This window comes from Capricornis sumatraensis, unplaced genomic scaffold, assembly GCF_032405125.1.
Source record: "Capricornis sumatraensis isolate serow.1 unplaced genomic scaffold, serow.2 scaffold13, whole genome shotgun sequence".
Lineage (NCBI taxonomy): Eukaryota > Metazoa > Chordata > Mammalia > Artiodactyla > Bovidae > Capricornis > Capricornis sumatraensis.
In genome coordinates, this window is record NW_027184624.1 from 2,072,982 (window position 1) to 2,097,352 (window position 24,371).

General features: G+C 39.5%; 1 protein-coding gene and 1 non-coding gene across 2 annotated transcripts in view; both read left to right on the forward strand.

The window, feature by feature from the left end:
• LOC138072379 (copine-8-like) overlaps positions 1-3,288 on the forward strand; it is a 28,215-nt gene extending 24,927 nt beyond the window's left edge. The window contains exon 6 of the mRNA XM_068963473.1: positions 3,100-3,288. Coding sequence (XP_068819574.1) covers positions 3,100-3,288 — 189 coding nt within the window. The remainder of the gene's footprint in view (positions 1-3,099) is intronic.
• An 18,389-nt stretch (positions 3,289-21,677) lies between these two features.
• Positions 21,678-21,749, forward strand: TRNAS-GGA (transfer RNA serine (anticodon GGA)). Its single transcript has one exon. It is a non-coding gene; the product is annotated as a tRNA-Ser (tRNA).
• The last annotated feature ends 2,622 nt before the right edge of the window (positions 21,750-24,371 follow it).

Below are 24,371 nucleotides of genomic sequence, written 5' to 3' on the forward strand. Positions count from 1 at the left end.
AGGTCCATACTCAAGGGACATATCAGAATCTGTGCCCACATTTAGTAAACATAAATTAAATGAGATATATACCTCCCTTCTTTGTTGAAAACTAAGATTTCTTTCTTACCCATTATTTATAAACATGTTTTAAGGATAAGTAGAACTGTATGTATTGTGCAAACAATGATTTTGAATCTTAGTTTTGACATTCCAGAGTGTCATAACATTTTTAAAAATAAACATATTTACTTCAATAAAAATGTGACACATCTTACCACATTTGCTGAAAAAGTGGAAAAAACAGGATGTTTTAATAACAAATAGATCAGTAATTACATTTTTTAGATTATGGTACTCTAGTACCTAAATTTGAAAGAGAGAAAAACTTGATAAGAAAATGTTTCTTATAAAGTTTTATATGAGTGTAAACAAAAGACTAGAAAGAAAATAGTGCAATATTTATATTGCATATATAAATGTATAAATTAATGAATAGTAATAATAATGGCTATCACACATACATATTATGAGCTTAAAACTGTTTTAAGCACTTATTTGTTGATTTTTTTAATATAACAACCAGATGAAGAAGGTATTATTATTATTATTATTATTATTATCTTCATTTTATAGAAGAGGAAACTGAATGACATTAGAAAATCACTTGCCCAAGATCACGCAGCTAATAAGCAGCAGGACCAGCCTCTGCACTTGGGGAGTCTAATTCCAGAGTTTGTGAATTGAGGGAATAAAAAGATTACTAAATTTAGCTTCCATGGTCTAGGAAGAGCTTCCCTGGTGGCTCAGATGGTAAAGCGTCTGCCTACAATGTGGGAGACCCGGCTTCAATCCCTGGGTCGGGAAGATCTCCTGGAGAAGGAAATGGCAACCCACTCCAGTATTCTTGTCTGGAAAATCCCATGGATGGAGGAACATGATAGGCTACAGTCCATGGGGTCGCAAAGAGTAAGAAAAGACTAAACAACTTCACACATGGTCTAGGAAAAAAGTCAAAACCAAAATAAAAGTAAATATAAGAGCAAAGTTGAGATAAAGGAAAGACACAAGCAAGTAAGTTCTCCCTCTGCCCTAGAGAAGAATAAACTATTTTCCAGAGTGTTGCCATTTCCCTGAAATATAGGTATTAGCTATAGATTGTTAAAAAACTGATCCCCCATAAAATAGATATAGATATATGCTTCCCAGGTATTGCTAGTGGTAAAGAACCTGCCTGCCAGCGCAGGAAACATAAGAGACACAGGTTACATCCCTAAGTCAAAAAGATGTCCTAGAGGAGGTCATAGAAATCCACTCCAGTATTCTTGCCTGGAAAATCCCATGGGCAGAGAAGCCTGGTGGGCTACAATCCATAAGGTTGCAAAAAGTCAGACACAACTGAAGTGACTTACATGCACACAGGCAACCAAACCATTACTAAATGTTTATTTTTTAAATAATATGCCTTTTAAAATAAGAATGAAATAAACAATAGCAGAATTTAGATATTTTTTCTCATCAGTCCTTCACTGTATTCACCTTATAGTGTCAGAGAGAAAATAAACCTAACTTTGTACCTCTTTGCTTTTTTGTTAAAAATGTCATCCTGTCCAAATTAGATAATGACTTTACAAACATTCATATATGCCTCTTTCTTTTCTCAACTGAAGATTATATTTACTGTGTCAGTATCTTTCTTATCCTTACTTAGATACCTTTAAAATAAGAGAAACATTTGTCACCTTCTATCACATTTCTAAAAGTTGTGCTGTTTTCCTCTTGGTTCATAACAGGGTAAAATTATGATCACATAAGTATGCTTCTGTCTGTATTATGCCTTATATTAAAAAGAAAGAAGTAGTTTTCTGATCTTCCTTAAAAGATATTGCTTTCACTATATAAATGGTATTACATTTGCTATTCAATTTAACATTTTAACTTGCTTTATCTATCACAAGTATCTGACTGATTTAAAGTCTGCTCCCTAATAACAGTTGTTTTCTGAAAGCACATCTTGAGTAACTGTTTAAGTCAAAAGTAGATTTCTCAAAATAAACTTAAAGTAGTTATGTATGAAATGAGAGTGTGCTCACTCCCTGATTCTCTGGGGAAAAAATGATTTAATTTAAACTTCAAAACATTATATTTAAAAGTTGTTCAACCTCCTGAAATGTCTTCACTGTGCCTTTTCTCCAAAACCTAAAATTACTGCATGCCCAAACTATCACAACATTACCAGTTCTCAAGTTGCTTTCAAGAATCATCATGTCTCTAAGGCAAAACTGAATTACTGCTCTCAAACAGCACAGTATTTTTTTTAAGTAACCTTTATAACAGAGAACAGAATCAAGCAATCTATTGTCAGAGTATTCACTGATACAAATTCTCACATGATTGTTTATATAAAGAGAGAGCAATCTTTTTTTGTACTGTAAAAATAATTTTGATATTTGGTATACATCAATAAGAAGTATACCAAAATCTATGCTGAAGTTTTCCAATTGTTTATTGTTTGCCTTTTCAAATAATATAAAAATCAAGCATATTGCAGGTTCATACTAATGTGAACTGTATAAATTTTTCATTCATTTCCATGTGATTTGATGGTCTGCTAATATAATTTAAAATACTTAACATGTGTTCAGGAATCTTTAGCAATTTGCACTATTTTTTAACCCTGAATTGAGTAATATTTCGACACCGAAAGCTGAGTTAAGCATGCATTAACTTCATTTGAGAAGAAACTGAACCTGAGGAGAATAGTGCTCTTTTCAATTGGAGTCAGGTTAGGTGTAGAACTCAGAACTGTATAATGCATGTAGCAACATGATGGGTGTATCAGGACCAGGAGACAAGAGTTATTGTGGGGAAAAAACATAAATAACAATTACATCTCATTTTAGAAAAATTACAAGAAAGGTGTGGTCACTGTTAGAGCTATTTATAATGAATCAAATCTCTTTAAATTCATAGTAATTATTATGCCTCTTGCCATTACTCCAGCTTCTCTGATTCTCCTACAACCAAAAGTTTATATATGTTGGTTTTGTGTCTATTTTTTTATTTATTCAAATAGCATGGTAAGCTCTGTTAAATAACATACTTTCAACTCTGTTTTAGTTTGTGCCATTCAGAGATTATATTGACAGAAGTGGAAACCACATTCTGAGCATGGCTAGATTAGCTAAAGATGTCCTAGCGGAGATCCCTGAGCAGTTTCTCTCCTACATGAGGGCCAGAGGAATCAAGCCATCACCTGCACCTCCTCCATACACCCCATCTACACATGTGTTACAGACTCAAATATAACTCTGTTCCAAAATGCTAATGTAACTACACTTTGGTTAGAACTGCTGAGTCCATGCTTTTCTCCTGGTGCTCTATAATGAACCAGGGAATAATATATTCATCTAAGTTTGGTTTCAGCAGAATTGATTAGTATGCCATTTTTTATCCAAAATTTATTATCTTCCTAAACCAAAACTGTAAATATGGTTGTTGCATGAGCAACAGAAAAATTGTTTATATGCTTGATGCAAAATATGATGTCTTGTATGAATCTTAAAGTTTTTGGACAGAAACAGCTAATTTCCAGTGAATTGTTGAGAAAAAGCACAACCTATGTTTTTAACTCAGATATTGTCTTAGACTGCAATGTGTATAGGAAAGCAGTCTCTCTGTATCAATGTTTACATGTTACTATTTTTTAAATTAAAATACTTTTATAACTATTCTTAAGAATACAAATTTTGAACATTGAATCCTTTGTCTTCTAAATTGCAATAGCTATAGTCACAAGAGCAATATCTTTGAATGACTGTCTGATCAAATGCAATTGCAAAGAAGGGAAAGTAAAAATAAGTTCACATTTCCCAGTGAGTTGTCTTATGAAGCTACATCTGTTTAGTAAACAGTTTCTCTATGCTATTTGTCAAGTATGGGAATTTACACTTAGCAGATGTCTATCCTGAAAGAATATGCACTTTTTCATCAAGTTTGGGTTCTAAATTTAAACTGCAGTTTGTTTATGTTTCGTAATGATAAGTAGAAATAATAAAAAGTCAAACATTGTATACTGTAAATGCACAGAAAATACTTTGTGTAAAAAGTAATGTCTTTATATTGCAATACTGTATAGAAAGACTAAAATTCAGAATATTTAACTGTGCAGCAGATGTTTTAAACACTTTTTTCCATTATACCTTGCTTAGATATTATTTTAATTCAAAGAGATACTGGCTCTTTTGATTTGTATTCCTTTCCAAGTTGCCACAAAGCATGTACAGGCGAGCAGTTTTTTGTGAAATTCCCGATTAAATATATACAACTGCGTGACTTAATACTCAACACATTTGTGGGAAAAAAACCTGCTCCTATGTTCTAATCTGATAGTACACAATTTAAAATTGTAAAGAGCTTTTGCATGTACAATTTTTAAGAGGATTACAGTTTTGTGACAAGAATGACAGTTGTATCTAAATTAAAGCATTTCTCTAGAACAAATGGCCTTAAATTCTTAAAGAATTCCTGAAAATGATTGTGAATTTCCTTTAGGTAATAAAAAAGTATGTTTATTTTCTCTTTTGTGTCAACAGTGTACCTGCTTTATAATATTTTCCTTACTTATATCCTATTTATTACTCAGTTTATTTCTACTATGTGTTGTTCTCTTTGTCCCAAGTTGACTAAGGGTGACTTTTATAAGCATGAAATTATTTTATAGAAAAGAAATATATATATATATATATTCACATATCTATCAATAGCAATGTTATATAATTATGCAATCTTTAATTGTTCATTTTGGTGTATAAATTAAAATCTTTGAAAGGATAACTGTTTGCTCTGCAAATTTTATGTATAAATGACATAGAATCTGATGATTTCCTTTACTGGTCTTAAATGTTTATGCCAGCATAGATTATTACCCTGCAATTTTATTATTATTTGCCTTCATTCTTCAGTTAAAAAATAAAAATAAATAAAATCAATATTCTTTCCCTCTTGTAAAACATCAGTGGTTTCTTTTTGAATTGATCAGAAAAAAAATGAAAGATGTGTGCTCCTCTGTCTAAATATTAGTGTGCCCAAATCTTGAGGGGGCACAGGGTTAAGAAACAGGCTCAGTTACAAGCTTTATCCTTTGCGTGGTTGAGATTAATAATCAGAAATGTATGTGATATTAGCAACAAATGTAAGATTAGAAAATACCTAGACTTGTCTCTTTGTTGCATAAAGGAAGAAACCAGGACTGAAAGGGTTAGGTGATTTATCTAAAACTGTAAAAATAGAATAAGAAAGACTAGACATTTCTTCAAGAAAATTAGAGATACCAAGGAAACATTTCATGCAAAGATGGGGAAAGTGAAAAATAGAAACAGTATGGACCTAACAGAAGCAAAAGATAGTAAGAAAATATGGCAGGAATAACTGAAGAATCACACAAAAATATCTTAATGATCTGGATAACCACTATAGTGTGGTCACTAACCTAGAGCCAGACATCTTGGAGTGCAAAGTCAATTGGGCCTTAGCATCACTACAAACAAAGCTACTGGAGGTGATGGAATTCCAGCTGAGCTATTTCAAATCCTAAAAGATGATGCTGTGAAAGTGCTGCAGCCAGCAAATATGGAAAACTCAGCAATGGCTACAGGACTGGAAAGGTCTGTTTTCATTCCAATCCAAAAGAAAGGCAATGCCAAAGAATGTTCAAACTATTGCACAATCGCATTCATTTCACATGCTAGCAAAGTAGTGCTCAAAATTCTCCAAACTAGACTTCTATAGTACATGAAATAACAATATTCAAGATGTTCCTGATGTTCAAGCTGGATATAGAAAAGGCAGAGGAACCAGAGATCAAATTGTCAACATCCATTGGACCATAGAAAAAGCAAGAAAATTCAAGAAATACATCTACATCTGCTTCATTGACTACACAAAAACCTTTGACTGTGTGGATCACAGCAAATTGTGGAAAATTCTTAAAGAGATGGGAATACCAGACCACTTTACCTGACTCCTGAGAAACCTGTATGCAGTTCAAGAAGCAACAATTAGAACCAAACATGGAAAAACGGACTAGTTCCAAATTGCAAAAGGAGTATGTCAGGCTATATATTGTCACCCTGCTTATTTAACTTATATGCAGAGTACATCATGTGGAATGTTGGGCTGGATGAAGCACACGCTTGAATCAAGATTGCCAGGAGAAATGGAAATAACCTCAGATATGCAGATGACACCACCGTTATGGCAGAAAGCGAAAAGGAACTAAAGAGCCTCTTGATGAAGGTGAAAGAGGAGAGTGAAAAAACTGGCGTAAAACTCAACAGTCAAAAATGAAGATCATGGCATCCAGTCCCATCACTTCACAGCAAATAGATGGGGAGACAGTGGAAACAGTGACTATTTTCTTGTGCTCCAAAATCACTGTAGATGGTGACTGCAGTCATGAAATTAAAAGATGCTTGCTCCTTGAAAGAAAAACTATGACCAACCTAGACAGTGTATTAAAAAGCAGAGACATTACTTTGCTGACAAAGGTCCATGTAATCAAATCTATGGTTTTCCCAGTAGTCATGTATGGTTGTGAGAGTTGGACAATAAAGAAGGCTGAGTACCAAAGAACAGATGCTTTTGGTCTGTGGTGTTGGAGAAAACTCTAGAGAGTCTCTTGGACCGCAAGAAATCAAAAATAACCAATCCTGAATGTCATTGGAAGGACTGATACTGAAGCTGAAGCTCCAATACTTTGGTTACCTGATGCATAGAGCTGATTGATTAGAAAAGACCCTGATGAAGGGCGACCCCATAATGGTGAAGGAATAGGACAGGGAGATACTTTCTCCCCTACAAATTCATCAAAAGATCATTTGAATACAGAGCAACTTCCATAAAACAACTTCTGAACACTGTCAGAGGACACCAGGCACCCAGAAAGACAGCCCAGTTGCCTCGAAAGGAGGCAGGACAAAATATAAAAGATGAAAATAGAGACAAAGGATTTAGGGATAGAGGGTTTATCCTGGGGAGGGAGTCATGAAGGAGACGTTTCCATGCAATAGGAAACCCTCTCACAGGCATGTCAGTGGGGACACTGGGAATCTCAGAGGGCTACATAAGTGGAAAAATAAAATAAAATAACCACATAGTATGTGCCTAACTGCTACTACCAGTGGAGAAGCAGCTCAGACACTTGCATCCACCAGCAGTGAGTGAGGGCTGGGCAGAGAGGCGTGGGCTGCATCATTGGTCTTTAGGGTAAGGACCAGGCTTGAATGCCCTGAGGACAATCTGGTGGGGCTAATGTGAGATAACAACCCAAACCATAGGGTCACCAGAGAGACAAAAAAAGAAAAAGGACCTTTCTGGCAAAAGGCTCTAACACCACATGCTCACAGAACAAAGACTGTGCCCTAGCAAATGCCAAAGGAGAGTGAGCCAGCTACCATTTAGGGTCCTCTCTCCCTAGAGGCAGAGAGGCAGAAGTGCAGTAGCCAGAGCCAGAAGGCAAGAGGCTGCTCCAGTCTCAGCCCCAGAGACTGCATTTTCCACCAAACTGTGAGCAGGCTGCCAGTTGCTAAGCACGTCTTCCTGGGATCCTGGAAGGTTCACATCTGCCAGGAATATCACAGCCTTAGCAGCTCCTCAGAGGAGATACACACCACATCTGGGGCTGTGCCCTCATGACACACCTGGGAAACTGAGGAGCCAAGAATGGGAAGGTGCATAAGACTCCACAGCCCACCTGGGACAGTGTGCTCATCAAGCACCCAGTTGCCTGAGCAGCTTGGGCCTGGGAAGGGTGAAAATTGCCCAGCCCATCTGGATCTGTGCCCTTGTGGAGCACCTAAGAACCTGAATGGCTTAAACCTGGGAAATGCACAAAACTCAGGGCTCACTTGGGATGGTACCCTTGCAGAGCACCCTGGAGCCTGAGCAGGGTGGACCTGGGAAGTACACACCGCCTTGGGCTGTGGCAAACCCACTGTAGTCCATCCAGTGTGACCACTCCCCACACATGCCAGCGGTGTTTGTTTGCAGAGTCCATCTTCACAGCACAACTGAACAAGTGAGCCTAAATAAGTGGCCACATGTGCCTTCTCTTGTCAGGGCAGAAATTAGACACTGAAGATACTTCCAAACAGAGGAATCCAAAATAAACAAAGAAGAGTGAACCCCCCTGGAAGTGACAGGTGCAACAGATTAAAACCCTGCAGTTAATGCTGGGATTATGCATTTAAGGGGCAACTATAGAACTTTAGAACAAGTACAAGCCAGAACAAGGGACTATCTGCCACTGAACTGACCCCACACTTCCCACAACAGCTCCAGAGAAATTCCTAGGTATATTTTTACTATTATCACTTTTTAATTTTTTTAAAATTTTAATGCTTTATTACGCCTTTAACTTTCATGTTTATAACCTACTATTGCAAGGAGATCCAACCAGTCTATCCTATAGGAAATCAGTCCTGAATATTCATTAGAAGGACTGATGCTCAAGCTGAAATTCCAATTCTTTGGCCACCTGATGCAAAGAACTGACTCATTGGAAAAGACCCTGATGCTGGGAAATATTGAAAGCGGGAGCAGAAGAGGAAAACAGAGGATGAGATGGTTGGAGGGCATCACTGACTTCATGGACCTAAATTTGAGTAAGCTCCAGGAGCTGGTGACAGACAAGAAAGCCTAGCATGCTGCAGTCCATGAGGTCACAAAGAGTCAGACACAACTGAGCGACTGAATAGAACTGATTACCTTTCTTAAAAAATAACCTTATTTTTTTTAAAAAAATTCCATATATTTTTATTAATCTTTGTGACCAATTTTGTCTTGTATTTTTATATTATATTTTTGAGAGTCTAACCTCTATTCTAGGTGTTTAATCTTTGCTTTTTGATATTGGTTATCAATTTTGTACGTTTAAGAATCTAATCTTCAGTATCCCTTTTCACATAGGGATTTGATTACTGACTTGATTGTTCTCTTCCCTTTTGACACTCCGTTTTCTTTTCCTGGTCACCTCTGTCTCCCCCTCCCTCTTCTCTTCTCTATGAATCTCTCTGGGTGTTCCTTGTTGTGCAGAGTTCTTTCACCGTTAACCTAGGGGTTTTATCTTCAGTGCTGTATGGATGGAGAAGTCTCAAGGCTACTGTAAGAGGAGGACCAAAGCCCAGAGGCAAGAGGCTCAACTCCAGAACTTAAGAACATCAGACAACTCCTGTCTCTAGGGAGCATTAATAGACAAGAGCCCACCCAAAAGTCCCCATACCTACACTGAAACCAAGCTCCTCCCAAGAGACAGCAAGTTCCAATGAAAGACACACCATGCTAATTCTCCAGTAAAACAGGAACACAACCCTGAATATTAAAAGATGGGCTGCCTAAAGCCATACCAAACCCGTATACAACTGAAAGTCACTACTGGATACTTCACTGCACTCCAGGGAGAAGACATCCAGCTCCACCCACAAGAACACAGACACAAGTTCCCCCAAGGAAACCTTGAGAAGCCACTGGTTCAACCCCGACCATAAGAGGCAGAGTCCACAATTAAGAGGAACCACAACCTTCTAGCCTGTAGAAAGGACACCCCAAACACAGCAATCTAATCAAAATGAAAAGGCAGAGAAATATCCAGCAGCTGAAGGAACATGATAGTTCAGTTCAGTTCTGTTCAGTCACTCAGTCGTGTCCAACTCTTTGCAACCCCATGAACCACAGCACACCGGGCCTCCCTGTCCATCACTAAGTCCTGGAGTTTACCCAAACTCATGTCCATTGAGTAGGTGATGCCATCTAACCATCTCAACCTCTGTCATCCCCTTCTCCTCCTGCCTTCAATCTTTCCCAACATCAGAGTCTTTTCAAATGAGTCAGCTCTTCACATCAGGTGGCCAAAATATTGGAGTTTCAGCTTCAACATCAATCCTTCCAATGAACACCCAGGACTGATTTCCCTTTAAGATAGACTGGTTGGATCTCCTTGCAATCCAAGGGACTCTCAAGAGTCTTCTCCAACACCACAGTTCAAAAGCATCAATTCTTCGGTGCTCAGCTTTCTTTATAGTCAAATTCTCATATCCATATATGACTACTGGAAAAACCATAGCCTTGACTAGACAGACCTTTGTTGACAAAGTAATGTCTCTGCTTTTTAATATGCTGTCCAGGTTGGTCATAACTTTCCTTCCAAGGAGTAAGCGTCTTTTAATTTCATGGCTGCAATCACCGTCTACAGTGATTTTGGAACCCCCCAAAATAAAGTCAGCCACTGTTTCCCCATCTATTTGCCATGAAGTGATGGGACCAGATGCCATGATCTTAGTTTTCTGAATGTTGAGCTTTAAGCCTACTCTTTCACTCTCCTCTTTTACTTTCATCAATAGGCTCTTTAGTTCTGCACTTTGTGCCATAAGGATGGTGTCATCTGCATATCTGAAGTTATTGATATTTCTCCCAGAAGACTTGATTCCAGCTTGTGCTTCATCCAGCCCAGCATTTCTCATCATGTACTCTGCTGCTAAGTTGCTTCAGTTGTGTCCAACTCTGTGCGATGCTATAGACGGCAGCCCACCAGGCTCCACCATCCCTGGGATTCTCCAGGCAAGAACACTGGAGTGAGTTGCCATTTCCTTTTCCAATGCAGGAAAGTGAAAAGTGAAAGTGAAGTCGCTCAGTCGTGTCCGACTCTTAGCAATCCCATGGACTGCAGTCTACCAGGCTCCTCTGTCCACAGGATTTTCCAGGCAAGAGTACTGGAGTGGGTTGCCATGATGTACTCTGCATGTAAGTTAAATAAACAGAGTGACAATATACAGCCTTGATGTACTCCTTTTCCTATTTGGAACCAGTCTATTGTTCCATGTCCAGTTCTAACTGTTGCGTCCTGACCTGCATACAGGTTTCTCAAGAGGCAGGTCAGGTGGCCTGGTATTCCCGTCTCTTTCAGAATTTTCCACAGTTTATTGTGATCCACACAGCCAAAGGTTTTGGCATAGTCAATAAAGCAGAAATAGATGTTTTTCTGGAACTCTCTTGCTTTTTCCATGATCCAGCGAATGTTAGCAGTTTGATCTCTGGTTCCTCTGTCTTTTCTAAAACCAGCTTGAACATCTGGAAGTTCATGGTTCAAACCCACCAAACCAAACAAAATAGGAGGAGATAGGGAGTCCACTTGAAAAATAATTCAGAATAATGATAGTAAAGATGACCCAAAGTCCTGAAAATAAAATGGAGTTACAGATAAATAGACTAGAGACCATGATTGAGAAGATGCAAGAAATGGACCTAAAAGAAGGATTGAGAAGATTCAAGGACCTAGAAGAAGTAAAGAAGAGTCAATCAATAATGAACAATGAAATAACTGAGATTAAAAACACTCTGGAGAGAGCCAACAGTAGAATAACTGAGGCAAAAGAGAGGATAAGTGAGGTGGAAGATAGAATGGTGGAAATGAAGCAGAGAAGAAAAAAATAGTAAAAAAAAAAAAATGAAGACAATCTCACATACCTCTGGGACAATTTTAAACTCCCCAACATTTGAAACATAGGTGTCCCAGAAAAAGAAGACAAAAAGAAAGGGCATAAGAAAATACTGGAGGAGATAATTATCAAAAACTTCCCTAAAATGGGGAAGGAAATAGCCACCCAAGTCCAATAAACCGAGAGAGTCCCAAACAGGATAAACCCAAGGTGACACACCCCAAGACACATATTAATCTATCTAACAAAAATTAAACACAAAGGGCAATTATTAAAAGCAACAAGGGGAAAGCAACAAACAATACACAAGGGGATCCTCATAAGGATAACAGCTGATCTTTCAATAGAAATTCTTCAAGCCAGAAGGGAATAGCAAGACATACATGAAGTGATGAAAGAGAAAAACCTAAAACCAAGATTACTATAACTAGCAAGGATCTCATCCAGATATGAAGGAGAAATCAAAAGCTTTACAGACAAGCAAAAGCTGAGAGAATTCAGCACTACCAAACCAGCTCTTCAACAAATGCTAAAGGATCTTCTCTAGACAGGAAACACAGAAAAGGGTTATAAAAATGAATCCAAAGCAACAGACTAAATGGTAATGGGTTCATTCAGTTCAGTTCAGTTCAGTTCAGTTGCTCAGTCGTGTCCAATTCTTTGAGACCCCATGAATTGCAGCACGCCAGGCCTCCCTGTCCATCACCAACTCCTGGAGTTCACTCAAACTCACGTCCATCGAGTCAGTGATGCCATCCAGCCATCTCATCCTCTGTCGTCCCCTTTTCCTCCTGTCCCAAATCCCTCCCAGCATCAGAGTCTTTTCCAGTGAGTCAGCTCTTCACATGAGATGGCCAAAGTACTGGAGTTTCAGCTTTCACATCATTCCTTCCAAAGAACACCCAGGACTGATCTCCTTTAGAATGGACTGGTTGGATCTCCTTGCAGTCCAAGGGACTCTCATATTTATCAATAATTACCTTAAGTGTAAATGGGTTAAATGCTCCAACCAAAAGACAAATTCTGACCAAATGGATACAAAAAAAGACCCCTCTATATGCTCTCTACAAGTGACCCACCTTAAACCTAGGGACACATACAAACTGAAAGGGAGGGGCAAAGAAAGGATATTTCATGTAAATAGAGACAAAAAGAAAGCAGGAATACAATATTCATATCAGATAAAATAGACTTTGAAATGACCATGACAAGAGCCAAAGTAGGACACCACATAATAATCAAGGAAACAATCAAAGAAGATGCAACAATTAACAACATATATGCACCCAACATAGGAGCGCCTCAATATGTAGTGAAATGAAAGTGGCTCAGTCATGCCTGACTCTTTGTGACCCCATGGACTATATAGTCAATGTAATTCTCTAGGCCAGAGCACTGAAATGGGTAGCCTTTCCCTTCTCCAGGGGATCTTCCCAACCCAAGGACTGAACCCACGTCTCCTTCATTGCAGGCAGATTCTTTACCAGCTGAGCTACAAGGGAAGCCCAATATGTAATGCAAATGCTAACAAGTACGAAAGGGGAAATTAACAGTAACAATAATAGTGGGGGACTTCAATACCACACTCACACCAATGGATAGATCAACCGAACAGAAAATTAGCAAAGAAACACAAGCTTTAATTAGTACAGTGGACCAGTTAGACCTAATTAATATCTATAGGGCATTTCAGCCAAAAACAATGGGTTGCACCTTTTTCTCAAATGCACACAGAACATTAAATCTAGCCCTAGTAAATTAAAAAAAAAAAAATTAAATCATTTCAAGCATCTTTTCTAATCACAATGCAGTAAGATTAGATATCAACTACAGGGGGAAAACTGTAAAAAACACATACATTTGGAGACTAAGCAACATGCTTCTGAACAACCAACAGATCACAGAAGAAATCAAAATATGCATAGAAACAAGTGAAAATGAAAACAAAATAACCCAAAACCAATGGGATTCAGTAAGAGCAATGCTAAGAGAGAGCTTTATAGCAATACAAGCCTACCTCAAGAAATAAGAGAAACATTAAATGACCAACCTAACTTTACACTTAAAGCCACTAGAGAAGGAAGAACAGAAAAACCTCAAAGTTAGTAGAAGGAAAGAAATCATAAAAATCAGTGCAGAAATAAGTGAAAAAGAAACAAAGGAGACTATAGCAAAGATCTACAAAACTAAAAGCTGCTTCTTTGAGAATAGAAATAAAATAGACAAACCATTAGCCTGACTCATCAAGGAAAAAAAGGAGAAGAATCAGATCAATAAAATTAGAAATGAAAATGGAAGAATCACAACAGACAACACAGAAATACAAAAGATCATAAGAGACAACTATGAGCAACTATATGCCAGTAAAATGGACAACTTGGAAGAAATGGACAAATTCTTGGAAAAGTATAACATTCCAAAAATGAACCAGGAATAAATACATAATCTGAACAGACCAATCACAAGCAAGGAAATCAAAATTGTAATCAAAAATATTCCAACAAGAGAACAAGATGGCGGAGGAGTAGGTGGACATGGAGTACATCTCTCTCCACGGATACATCAGGAATGCGCGTTCAGACACAAAAGTGCATGCAGGAAGAACACCAGCTGAGAGCGAACAGGAGTACCTGATCAGCGGGAAAGAATATACAGAACCAAGCAAAACTCGGTAGGATGAAGGGACTAGGGGGAAAAACAGGAGCGTTGCTAGAACTGGACCTGCCCTCAGAGGATTGGGGGACTGAAGGAGGGGGTCAGATCCCTACATTGGGGCAATTGTCTGAGTCAGAGGAGAAACATTTAAGGCTAAAACAGCTAATCTGTGGCAGCCTAAATGGAATGAGAATTAGACAGACCTTGCCACAATTATACATAGCCTGGACAGGGATGCAGGTCCCCTAGAAGGTGCAGTGGCTGGGAGCTGGAGCTTAGGGATTGTGGAACAATCCCAGGGTGAGGGATGCTATTGACTGCAGAGAGCCAGACCAACGGGACATGAGGAAAGAGATTGTGGTGGGAAATGCCTGTGGAGGAAAGCCAGGCAGCCATGGAAGCAAGGTGATACTGCTGAATCACGTGTATGGGGTGGAGCCATCACCATAACCTCTCTCTTCCCACATGCCAGCACCCGGTGGCTGAACGATAGAGAGATTGGCCCATCAAACACCTGACACACTGAACTACAGAGTAGGACCCCACCCAGGGAGCCCCTTTAGGTACCTGAGGCACTGATCTACAGAGTAGGAAGTCAGCCAGAGGGGCCCCTCTATGTGCCTGACATGATGAACAGCAGAGAAGGACCCCAGGCAAGAGAGCCCTCGAAGTGCCTGCACAGGCGGAGCTGTGGAGAAAGACTAGCCAAAGAGGCCTTCTGATCGCCAGTGACCAGAGGCTCAGAAAAAAAGACTGTGATAGGGCCATAACTCCTGTGGCTGAGGCGGTCTGTGTCCCTGCATGCTTGGTACTGAGAGGGTAACAGGCAGGAAGGTCAGGGGTCTCCAAACGGAGGAAATAGCCTGCAAGTGTCAGACATTTTTATCTCTCTTAAGCGGCAGCCGGAAACATACCAGCGATATTTTTTCCTTCTCTATACAAATTTAAAAGGAGGTTTCTCGTAAAATACTGTGTTGGCATAATGACACCTGGTTTCACCTGAAGTTAACTATTCTCAAACCTAAAGATAACCAATGCCCTTTTCTTATGGAAATGTTTGTCTTAAGCTATGCTAATGTACTATGCTGCTGCTGCTAAGTCACTTCAGTCGTGTCCAACTCTGTGTGACCCCATAGACAGCAGCCCACCAGGCTCCCCCGTCCCTGGGATTCTCCAGGCAAGAACACTGGAGTGGGTTGCCATTTCCTTCTCCAATGCATGAAAGTGAAAAGTGAAAGTGAAGTTGCTCAGTCGTGTCCGACCCTCAGCGACCACATGGACTGCAGCCTTCCAGGCTTCTCCGTCCATGGGATTTTCCAGGCAGGAGTATTGGAGTGGGGTCCCATTGCCTTCTCTGAATGTACTATGCATTTACCCCAAACTGTTTTCAAGTTGGTTCCGCCTCTTGGCTCAGAACCTACTTGACAAACCAGTATGTTATACTCAGATACTGTTCCTCTAATCTATGTAAATGGAACTATTTGTATGGTGATCTGCCCTTCTTCAAGATTCGAGTTAATCATTTTATGGCCCAGGATGAACCATTTGGTGCCAAGATTATCCCAAAATGCATCTTATGGGTGAGGGGCCTGGTGTCATTCTGAGTTTTAAGACATTCTTTTCTTTCATTAACAGACTGCTAGTGACTATACAACATCCAGCTGAAGACTAGCAGGGGGGTACTCTTTCTGCCCCCTTCTGATGCCTATGTCAGAAGCTTTCTCTATCTCCTTTATGCTTTAATAAAACTTTATTACACAAAATCTCTGAGTGATCAAGCCTCGTCTCTGGCCCCGGATTGAATTCTTCTCCTCCGGGGGCCAAGAATCCTGGTGTCTTTGAGTGATTCAACAACAACCTTTCAGTACCTCCAGGGTCCTCATGACCCAAGCAGCTACACCATCTTCACACTCAACCCTCACAGGGACAGAGCTGCCACAGGCAAAAAAATGTTGCTGTGGGGTTGCTTTGGTCATGTCCAACTCTTTGTGACTCTGTGGACTGCGGCCTGCCAGGCATCTCTATCAGGGAGGTTCTCCAGGCAAGAATACTGGCGTATGTTGGCAAATACTGGCTGCCATACCCTTCTAGAGCACTATATTTCCTACTCCCTTCATGGCCCATTCCCTTGAGTACCTGGTGCTGCCAGAACCTCTGTGACCCAAGGAGCTGCACCACCTCTGAACCTGGCCCTCACTGGGGCAGGCCCAAGTGCTCCACGACAGCCTCAGGAGCAAACCCCAGTGGACAGCCCACATGCAGAGGTAGAAATAAAACCACAATCGAAACTCAGGGGTAGTGCAGCAAAGGAAGAAAACCCAAAACCTTGCCACCAGCTGTACAAGCTGCAGATTAAGCCTGCACAATCAACTAGGCAGACTGTGTGTCTACAGAATATATAAAAGGACATTGAGCACTCCCACAAGAGCACATGCACTAGTTCTGATAGCTATGGACACTGGAGGCAAGAATACACAGGAGTAGGACCAGACTAGAATCCAAGCCGACCCAACAGTAGGTCCAAATATCAGTACGGTGTTGGAGGGCATCCTAGGGAGACGACGTGGACTGTGACTCCCAGCGAGAGAAGGATCCTGACAACAGTGACTCAAGAAAAACATTTATTTTATTCTTGTTTTGACTTGTTCTGTAGTTTCTTGGATTCTTATTTTCTCTTTTTTTACTCCCTCTGTTGCAGTTGTCGGTTTTATTGCCACTATGAAGTCTAATTAAGCTTTTGAGTTTTTTTTTTTTTCCTCAATCACACTTTTTATTGTCGCTATAAAACTTTCCTCTATGTGGGGCTTTTGCAGTTCTGTGGAGTTCTCCTTTTTTTTTTTTTTCATTCCCCTTCCCTTTTTTCTTTTCTTTTTTCTTTTTAATTATAATTTTTATAGACCTATTATTATTTTTCTACATTTATTCCTTTCTTTGTTTTTCCTACTGTTCTCCCCTTGCAGTTAATCTTTAATGTATATAAATCTTCTTTATCTACCTCTCTGTAGCTTTGCATATCTATTCTTTCTTTCCTTTCTCTCCTTTCTTCTCAACATATTTGCTAGTTTTGTTTTCATTGGCACTTGGCAACGGTGCTATTGGCACTTGGTACCCACTTGAAACTACCTGAAAAAGGTGCCACTTGGCACCTTGCTTTAGCTTTGCTTTCCAGCTTGTGCTTCAGTTAGTTTTGTTCATAACTGGTAGATATAATTTTTGGCTTCCTTTGTTCTCTGGGTCAATCGCTTGTACTTTATTGGACAGTTTTGATTTTGCTTATGGATATTTATGTATATGTGTATATTCCATTATTTTAATTATAAGTTGCCTGATTTTGTAACTGTCATTCGTCTGGGGTTCATCTTTGGTTTCTCGTTTATGGGTATTTGTTTTAATCTCACTTAATATCATAACAGACCACTTGTGGAATCCTCATTCCTGACCAGAGATCAAGTCCTGAGCGTTTGAAGTGGGATCACTGACTCCAAGACCCTAGACTACCAGAGATCTAACCGTAGGGGGAAGTATCAAATAGTGAAAACTCCCACAAAGGAAACCACTTGAATACAAGACCTGGCATTCCCCAACCACCAGGAGCACCCTATGCAGGACACCTCATCCAAACAACAACAAACAAAACAGCAATGTAACTGAATCATCGACAGACAGGATTACCACCATATTCAGCCTTGCCCATCAGAGGATAAACAAGCAAACAAACAAAACTCAGCATAAATCTCACCCCATACTAAGCTTACACAAACAACTGCACCAACCTTAGCAGGGCAGAAATCAAAAGGAACAAAGAATTCAACCTTGAGGCCTGGATAAAGGAGACCTCAAACACAATAAGTTTACAAATATAATGAAAAGGTAGAGAAATACTGCACAAATAAAGGAACAAACTAGAAACATAGAAGTCCAAATAAATGAAGAGGAAATAGGAAAACTACCTGAAAAAGAATTCAGAATAATGATAATAAAGATGATCAAAACATTGAAAGCAGAATGGAGAAAATGCAAGAATCAATTAAGAAACACCTAGGGCAATTAAAGAACAAATACAATACAATTACTGAAATTAAGGATACTCTACAAAGAATCAATAGCAGAATACCTGAAGTAGAAGAATGAATCAGTGACCTGGAACATAAAAGAAGGAGTCAGTGGAAATAACTTCTGAAGAGGAGAATAAAGTAAAAAGAATGAAAAGAACTGAAGACAATCTCAGAGACCTTGGGGACAACATCAAATGCACCAACATTCGAATTATAGGAGTCCCAGAAGAGAAAAAAGCAAGGGTATGAGAAAAATTTTGAAGAGATTATAGCTGAAAATTTCCCCAACATGGAAAAGGAAATAGTCGATCAAGTCCAAGAGGTGCAAAGAGTCCCATACAGGATAAACCCAAGGAGAAACACACCAAGACTCCTACTAATCAAGTTAACAAAGATTAAACACAAAGAAAGAATATTAAAAGAAGCAAGGGAAAAGCAACACGTAGCATACAAGGGAAAGGCCTTGCGTTTAAAAGCTGATCTTTCAGCAGAAACTCTGCAGGCCAGAAGGGAATAGCAGGATATATTTAAAGTACTGAAAGGTAAAAATCTACAACCAAGATTACTCTACCTGACTAAGGACCTCATTCAAAATTGATGGAGAAATCAAAAGCTTTTCAAATAAGCAAAAGTTAAGGATTTACTACCACCAAACCAGCATTACAACAAATGTTAAATTGACTTATATAGTCATGATATACAAGAGAAGAAAAATATCTACAAAATCAAACTACAAACAATTTGGAAAATGCCAGTAGGAACATCAGTTCAGTTCATTTCAGTCCAGTAGCTCAGTTGTGTCCAACTCTTTGCAACCCCATGGACTGCAGCATACCAGGCTTCCCTGTCCATCACCAACTCCCAGAGCCTACTCAAATTCATGTCCATTGAGTGGGTGATGCCATCCAATGATCTCATCCTCTGCCATCCCCTTCTTTTCCCACCCTCAATCTTTTCCAGCATCAGGGTCTTTTCAAATGAGTCAGTTCTTCACATTAATAACCCCTATCAAATTACCAATGGCATTTTTCAGAGAGCAAGAAGAAAAATTTTCACATTGTGTATGGAAACACAAAAGACCCTGAATAGCCAAAGCAATCTTGAGAAAGAAAAATGGAGCTGAAAGAATAAATCTTTCTGACTTCAGAATATACTACAAAGCTAAAGTTATCAAGGCAGTATGGGTGCTGGTAAAAGAAAAAAAAGCAGGAATATAGACCAATGGAATAAGGCAGAAAGTCCAGAGATAAACTCACTCACCTATGGGTACCTTATCTTTGACAACGGAGGCAAGAGTATACAATGGAGGGAGATGGCTTCAGAATGGTGGAGGAATAAGATGACACCACCTTCTCCCCCACAAATATACCAAAAATCATCTGTATGTGGAACAATTCCCACATGATATCTTCTGAACACTGTCAGAGGACCCCAGAAGTCCAGAAGGGCAAACCAATCTCCTCGGAATGAAGTAGAACAAAAGATAAAGACAAAAGGGGAGACAAAGGATTTCAGAATGGGGACCCTTGTCCCAGCGAGGAAGTCACAAAGTAGGAGAATTTCTAAACAATAAGAAACCCCCTCACAGGTGGGATCAGCAGGGAACTTTGGATCCTCAGAGGAAAGCACGAGGCAAAGCAGAGAAAATTCACTACAGAGATTGTGCCAAACAGCAATTTCCAGCTAAGAAATTGGCTCACATACTCACATTCACCTGCAGCGAGTGGGGGCTGGGTGTGGAGGCTTAGGCTTCAGGGGCTGGTCCTCAGGGAGAGGACTGGGGCTAACTGCTATGAAGATAATATGGAAAAAAAAAAAAAAACAGGAAAATCCATTGGGCCACCAGAGAAACAAAAGAACATTCCATGGGAAGGCCCTAGCACAGTACTCTAAGTCTGCTTATGCCCACAGAACGAAGGACCATACTCTAGTGACTACCAAAACGGGGCAAGCTGGCTATGGTCTGTGGCCCCAGAGACAGTCTGGGAAGCAGGCACATGATTGTCAGCAGCAGAAGGCAAGGTGCCAGTACAGTCAGCTCAAGAGATGGTGACTACTGCCAAGCTATGAAAATCCATGGATTGCTACCTACGTCTTCCTGGGATTTTTAGCGGCTTAGCACTGTCAAAAGTGTCACAGTCTGGGTCCAACTCCTCTTTGGAAACACATAACTCACCTCAGGCTGAGGTGAACCTCCATGTGGCCCAGCCACAGCAAGCACTCCCCACACACTCCAGGGTATTTTCAGTATTCCTCCCTCTCTACAGGGCAACTGAGCAAGTGAGCCCGAAGAAGAAGCCACTTTTATCTCCTATGTCAGGGCAGAGATCAGACACTGGAAAGAGACTTTCAAGGAGAGTTGGGGCAAAAATCAAAGCAAAAGCATGAGCAAAAGAAAGAACAGTGACAAGTGCAGCAGTTTAAATTCCCACAATTAATCTGAGGCTATGCACTTTAGAGTCAAATGTAGACTTTAAGAGAAATTACAAGCTGGAGCAAGGGAAGAACTGAGTCTGAACTGACTCCACACTGCCCATAACAGGTCCAGAGAGCTTCCTAGATATATTGGAAGACTTTCTGAATAGGCAATAATACTGGAGCAGGAAAACAGAGGAATCACTCAGACGTCCCTCTCACTACCACTCTATATATACTCCCCACCCATATTTTTTTATTTTTAAAATACTGTCCTCCCTTTTTTTCTCATATTATCTAATAGGGTTCTTTATTATTTCTTTAATTTTATTTTTATAACTTACTTTTATCTTTAAAATACATTATTTTAAAAATAAATTCTATATATTTTCTATTCAATGTTTTTTTTTTTTTTGTATTTTTGAGAGTCTGTTTTTTCTAGGTTTCTTATTTTTTATTTTCAATCTTTTGTATTCAATTTTGTACCTTTGAGAGTCAAATTTTTCACTTAAGGGTTTGATTATTGCCTTGATTGCTCTCTTCTCTTTTCACTCTTCCTAGTCACCTTCTCATCCCTTCTTCTCCTTTTCTTCTTCTGTTCTCTATATAAGCCTGTGAATCTCTCTAGGTGTTCTTGGCTGTTGAGTTGTTTCACCATTAATATGGGAGTTTTCTCTTCTGTGCTGTATTGCCTGAGAAGTCTTGATATTACTCTAAGAGGTTGGGCCTGAATCCCAGAGGTAGGAGACTCAACTCCAGGACCATGTAATAGATGAGACCAAGCTCCAGCCAAGAGCCAGTAAGCTCCAGTGCAGGACACCCCATGCCAATCCTTCAGCAAAGCAGGAGCACAAACCTCCACATTGGTAGGCAGACTGCCAAAAGTCATACCAAACCCACAGATACCCCAAAACACATTACACGACACAGCACTGCCCTACACAGTGACTAGATTCAGCTCCATCCACCAAAACACAGGCACAAGCCCACTCCCTTCCCCAACCAGGAAACCTTTAAAAGGCGCTAGTTCAACTGCACCACAGACTTCACAATTAAGAGGAGCTAGGACCTTCAATGGGCTTCCCTGGTGGCTCAGAGGTTAAAGCGTCTGCCTGGAATGCGGGAGACCCAGGTTCAATCCCTGGGTTGGGAAGATTCCCTGGAGAAGGAAATGGCAACCCACTCCAGTACTCTTGCCTCGAGAATCCCATGGATGGAGGAGCCTGGTAGGCTACAGTCCATGGGGTCACAAAGAGTCAGACAAGACTGAGCAACTTTACCTTACTTACTTAGGACCTTCAATAGCTACATAGTTCTGATAGGACTATCGTATCCTAGTTCCATAGGACTGGTGCTGAAGCTGAAGCTCCAATACTTTGGCCATTTGATGTGAAGAACTGACTCATTGGAAAAGACCCTGATGCTGGGGAAGATTGAATGCAGGAGGAGAAGGGGATGACAGAGGATGAGATGGTTGGATGGCATCACTGACTCGACAGGCATTAGTTCGAGCAAGCTCTGGGAGTTGGTGATGGACAGGGAAGCCTGGCATGCTGCAGTCCAAGGGATCACAAAGAGTCGGACACAGTTGACTAAGTGACTGAACTGAACTGAACTGATGACCTTCCAGCCTGCAGAAAGGAGGTTCCAAATATAGTAAATTAAACAAAATGAAAAGACAAGAAATATGCAGCAAATAAAGGAATATGGTAAAAAAAAAAAAAAACACAAGACCAAACAATGAGGAGGAAATAGGTAGTCTACCTGAAAGAGAATTCAGAGTAATGATAGTAAAGATCATTCAAAATCTTCAAAACAAAATGGAGGCACAGATAAATAGGCCAGAGGCACAGATCAAGATGATGCAAGAAATGTTTAATAAGGACACAGAAGAATTAAAGACTAAACAATCAGCAAAGAACAACACACTAAATGAGATTAAAAATACACTAGAGGGAACCAGCAGTAGAATAACTGAATCAGAAGAATGGATAAATAAGCTGGAAGATACAATGGTATCTTCTATACAATGGTAGAAACTGAAGCAGAGCAGAATAAAGGGAAAAAAACATAAGCAGAAATGAGGACAGACTCAGAGACCTCTGGGACAACAGTAAATGGTGTAACATTTGAATCATAGGTGTCCCAGAAGAAGACAAAAGCAAATGTCATAAGAAAATATTTGAGGAGATTATAATAGAACATGTCCCTAAAGTGGGAGGGAAATAGTGGCTCAGGTCCAGGAAACACAGAGAGTCCCATACAGGATAAACCCAAGGAGAAACACACTAAGACACATATTAATTAAATTAACAAAAACTAAACACAGAGAACAAATATTAAAAGCATCAAGGAAAAAGCATAAAAAAAAAAAAATACAAGGGGATACCAATAAGGCTATCAGCTGGTATTTCAAAAGAAACTCTGCAACCAGAAGGGAATAGCAGGATATACTTAAAGTGATGAAAGGGAAAATTCTACAAACAAGATTATTCTATCCAGCAAGGACCTCATTCAGATTCAAAAGAGAAATCAAAAGCTTTACAGGTAAGCAAAAGTTAAGAGAATTCAGCACCGCCAAACCAGCTCTTCAACAAATGCTAAAGGAACTTTTATAGACAGGAAACACAAAAAGGAAAGGCTTATTAAAGCAAACCTAAAACAATGAAGTGAATGGTAGTAAATTCATACTTATCAATAATTACCTTAAATGTAAATGGGCTAAATGCTCCAACCAAAAGATACAAATTGGCTGAACGAATACAAAAACAAGACCCTTATATATGTTGTCTACAAGAAACCCACCTCAAGCTTAGGGACACGTACAGACTGACAGTGAGGGGCTGGAAAGTGGTATTCCTTGCAAATGAAAATCATAATAAAGCAGGAGTAGCAATACTCATATCAGATAAAATAAATACCATTACAGAGACAAAGGACAATACATAATGATCAAGGGATCAAGCCAACAAGAAGATAAAATAATTAGAAATATATATATACATATGTATACCCAACATAGGAGGAGGAATTCCCTTGATAACTCAGTTGGTAAAGGATCTACCTGCAATGCAGGAGACCCCTGGTTTGATTCCTGGGTTGGAAAGATCCCCTGGAGAAGGGAAAGGCTACCCGCTGCAGTATTCTGGCCTGGAGAATTCCATGGACTCTATAGTCCTGGGGTCACAAACAGTTGGACATGACTGAGCAACTTTCACAACATAGGAACACCTCAGTACATAAGGCAACTGCTAACAAATATTAAAGGGGAAATCAACAGTAGCACAATAAGAGCGGGAGATTTTAATATAGCACTCATACCAATGGACAAATCAACCAGACAGAAAATTAGTTCAGAAACATAAGCTTTAAATGCTACATTGGACCATTTGGACCTAATTAACAACTACAGGGCATTTCATCCAAAAACAATAGATTTCACTTTTTTTTCAAGTGCACATGAAATATACTCCAGGATAGATTACATCTTGGACCATAAATCAAGCCTTGGTAAATACTAAAAATTGAAATCTTTTCAAGCATCTTTTTGGACCACAATGCTATAAGATTAGATATCAACTACAAGGAAAAAGAAAACTAAAAAACACAAGCATGTGGAGGCTATGTAATGCACTAGTGAATAGCCAATAGAATCTGAGGAAATTAAAAAGGAAATCAAAATATGTCTAGAAATAAATGACAATGAAAACATGACAGCTCAAAACCTATGGGATGCAGTAAAAACAGTGCCAAGAAGAAAGTTTATAGCAATACA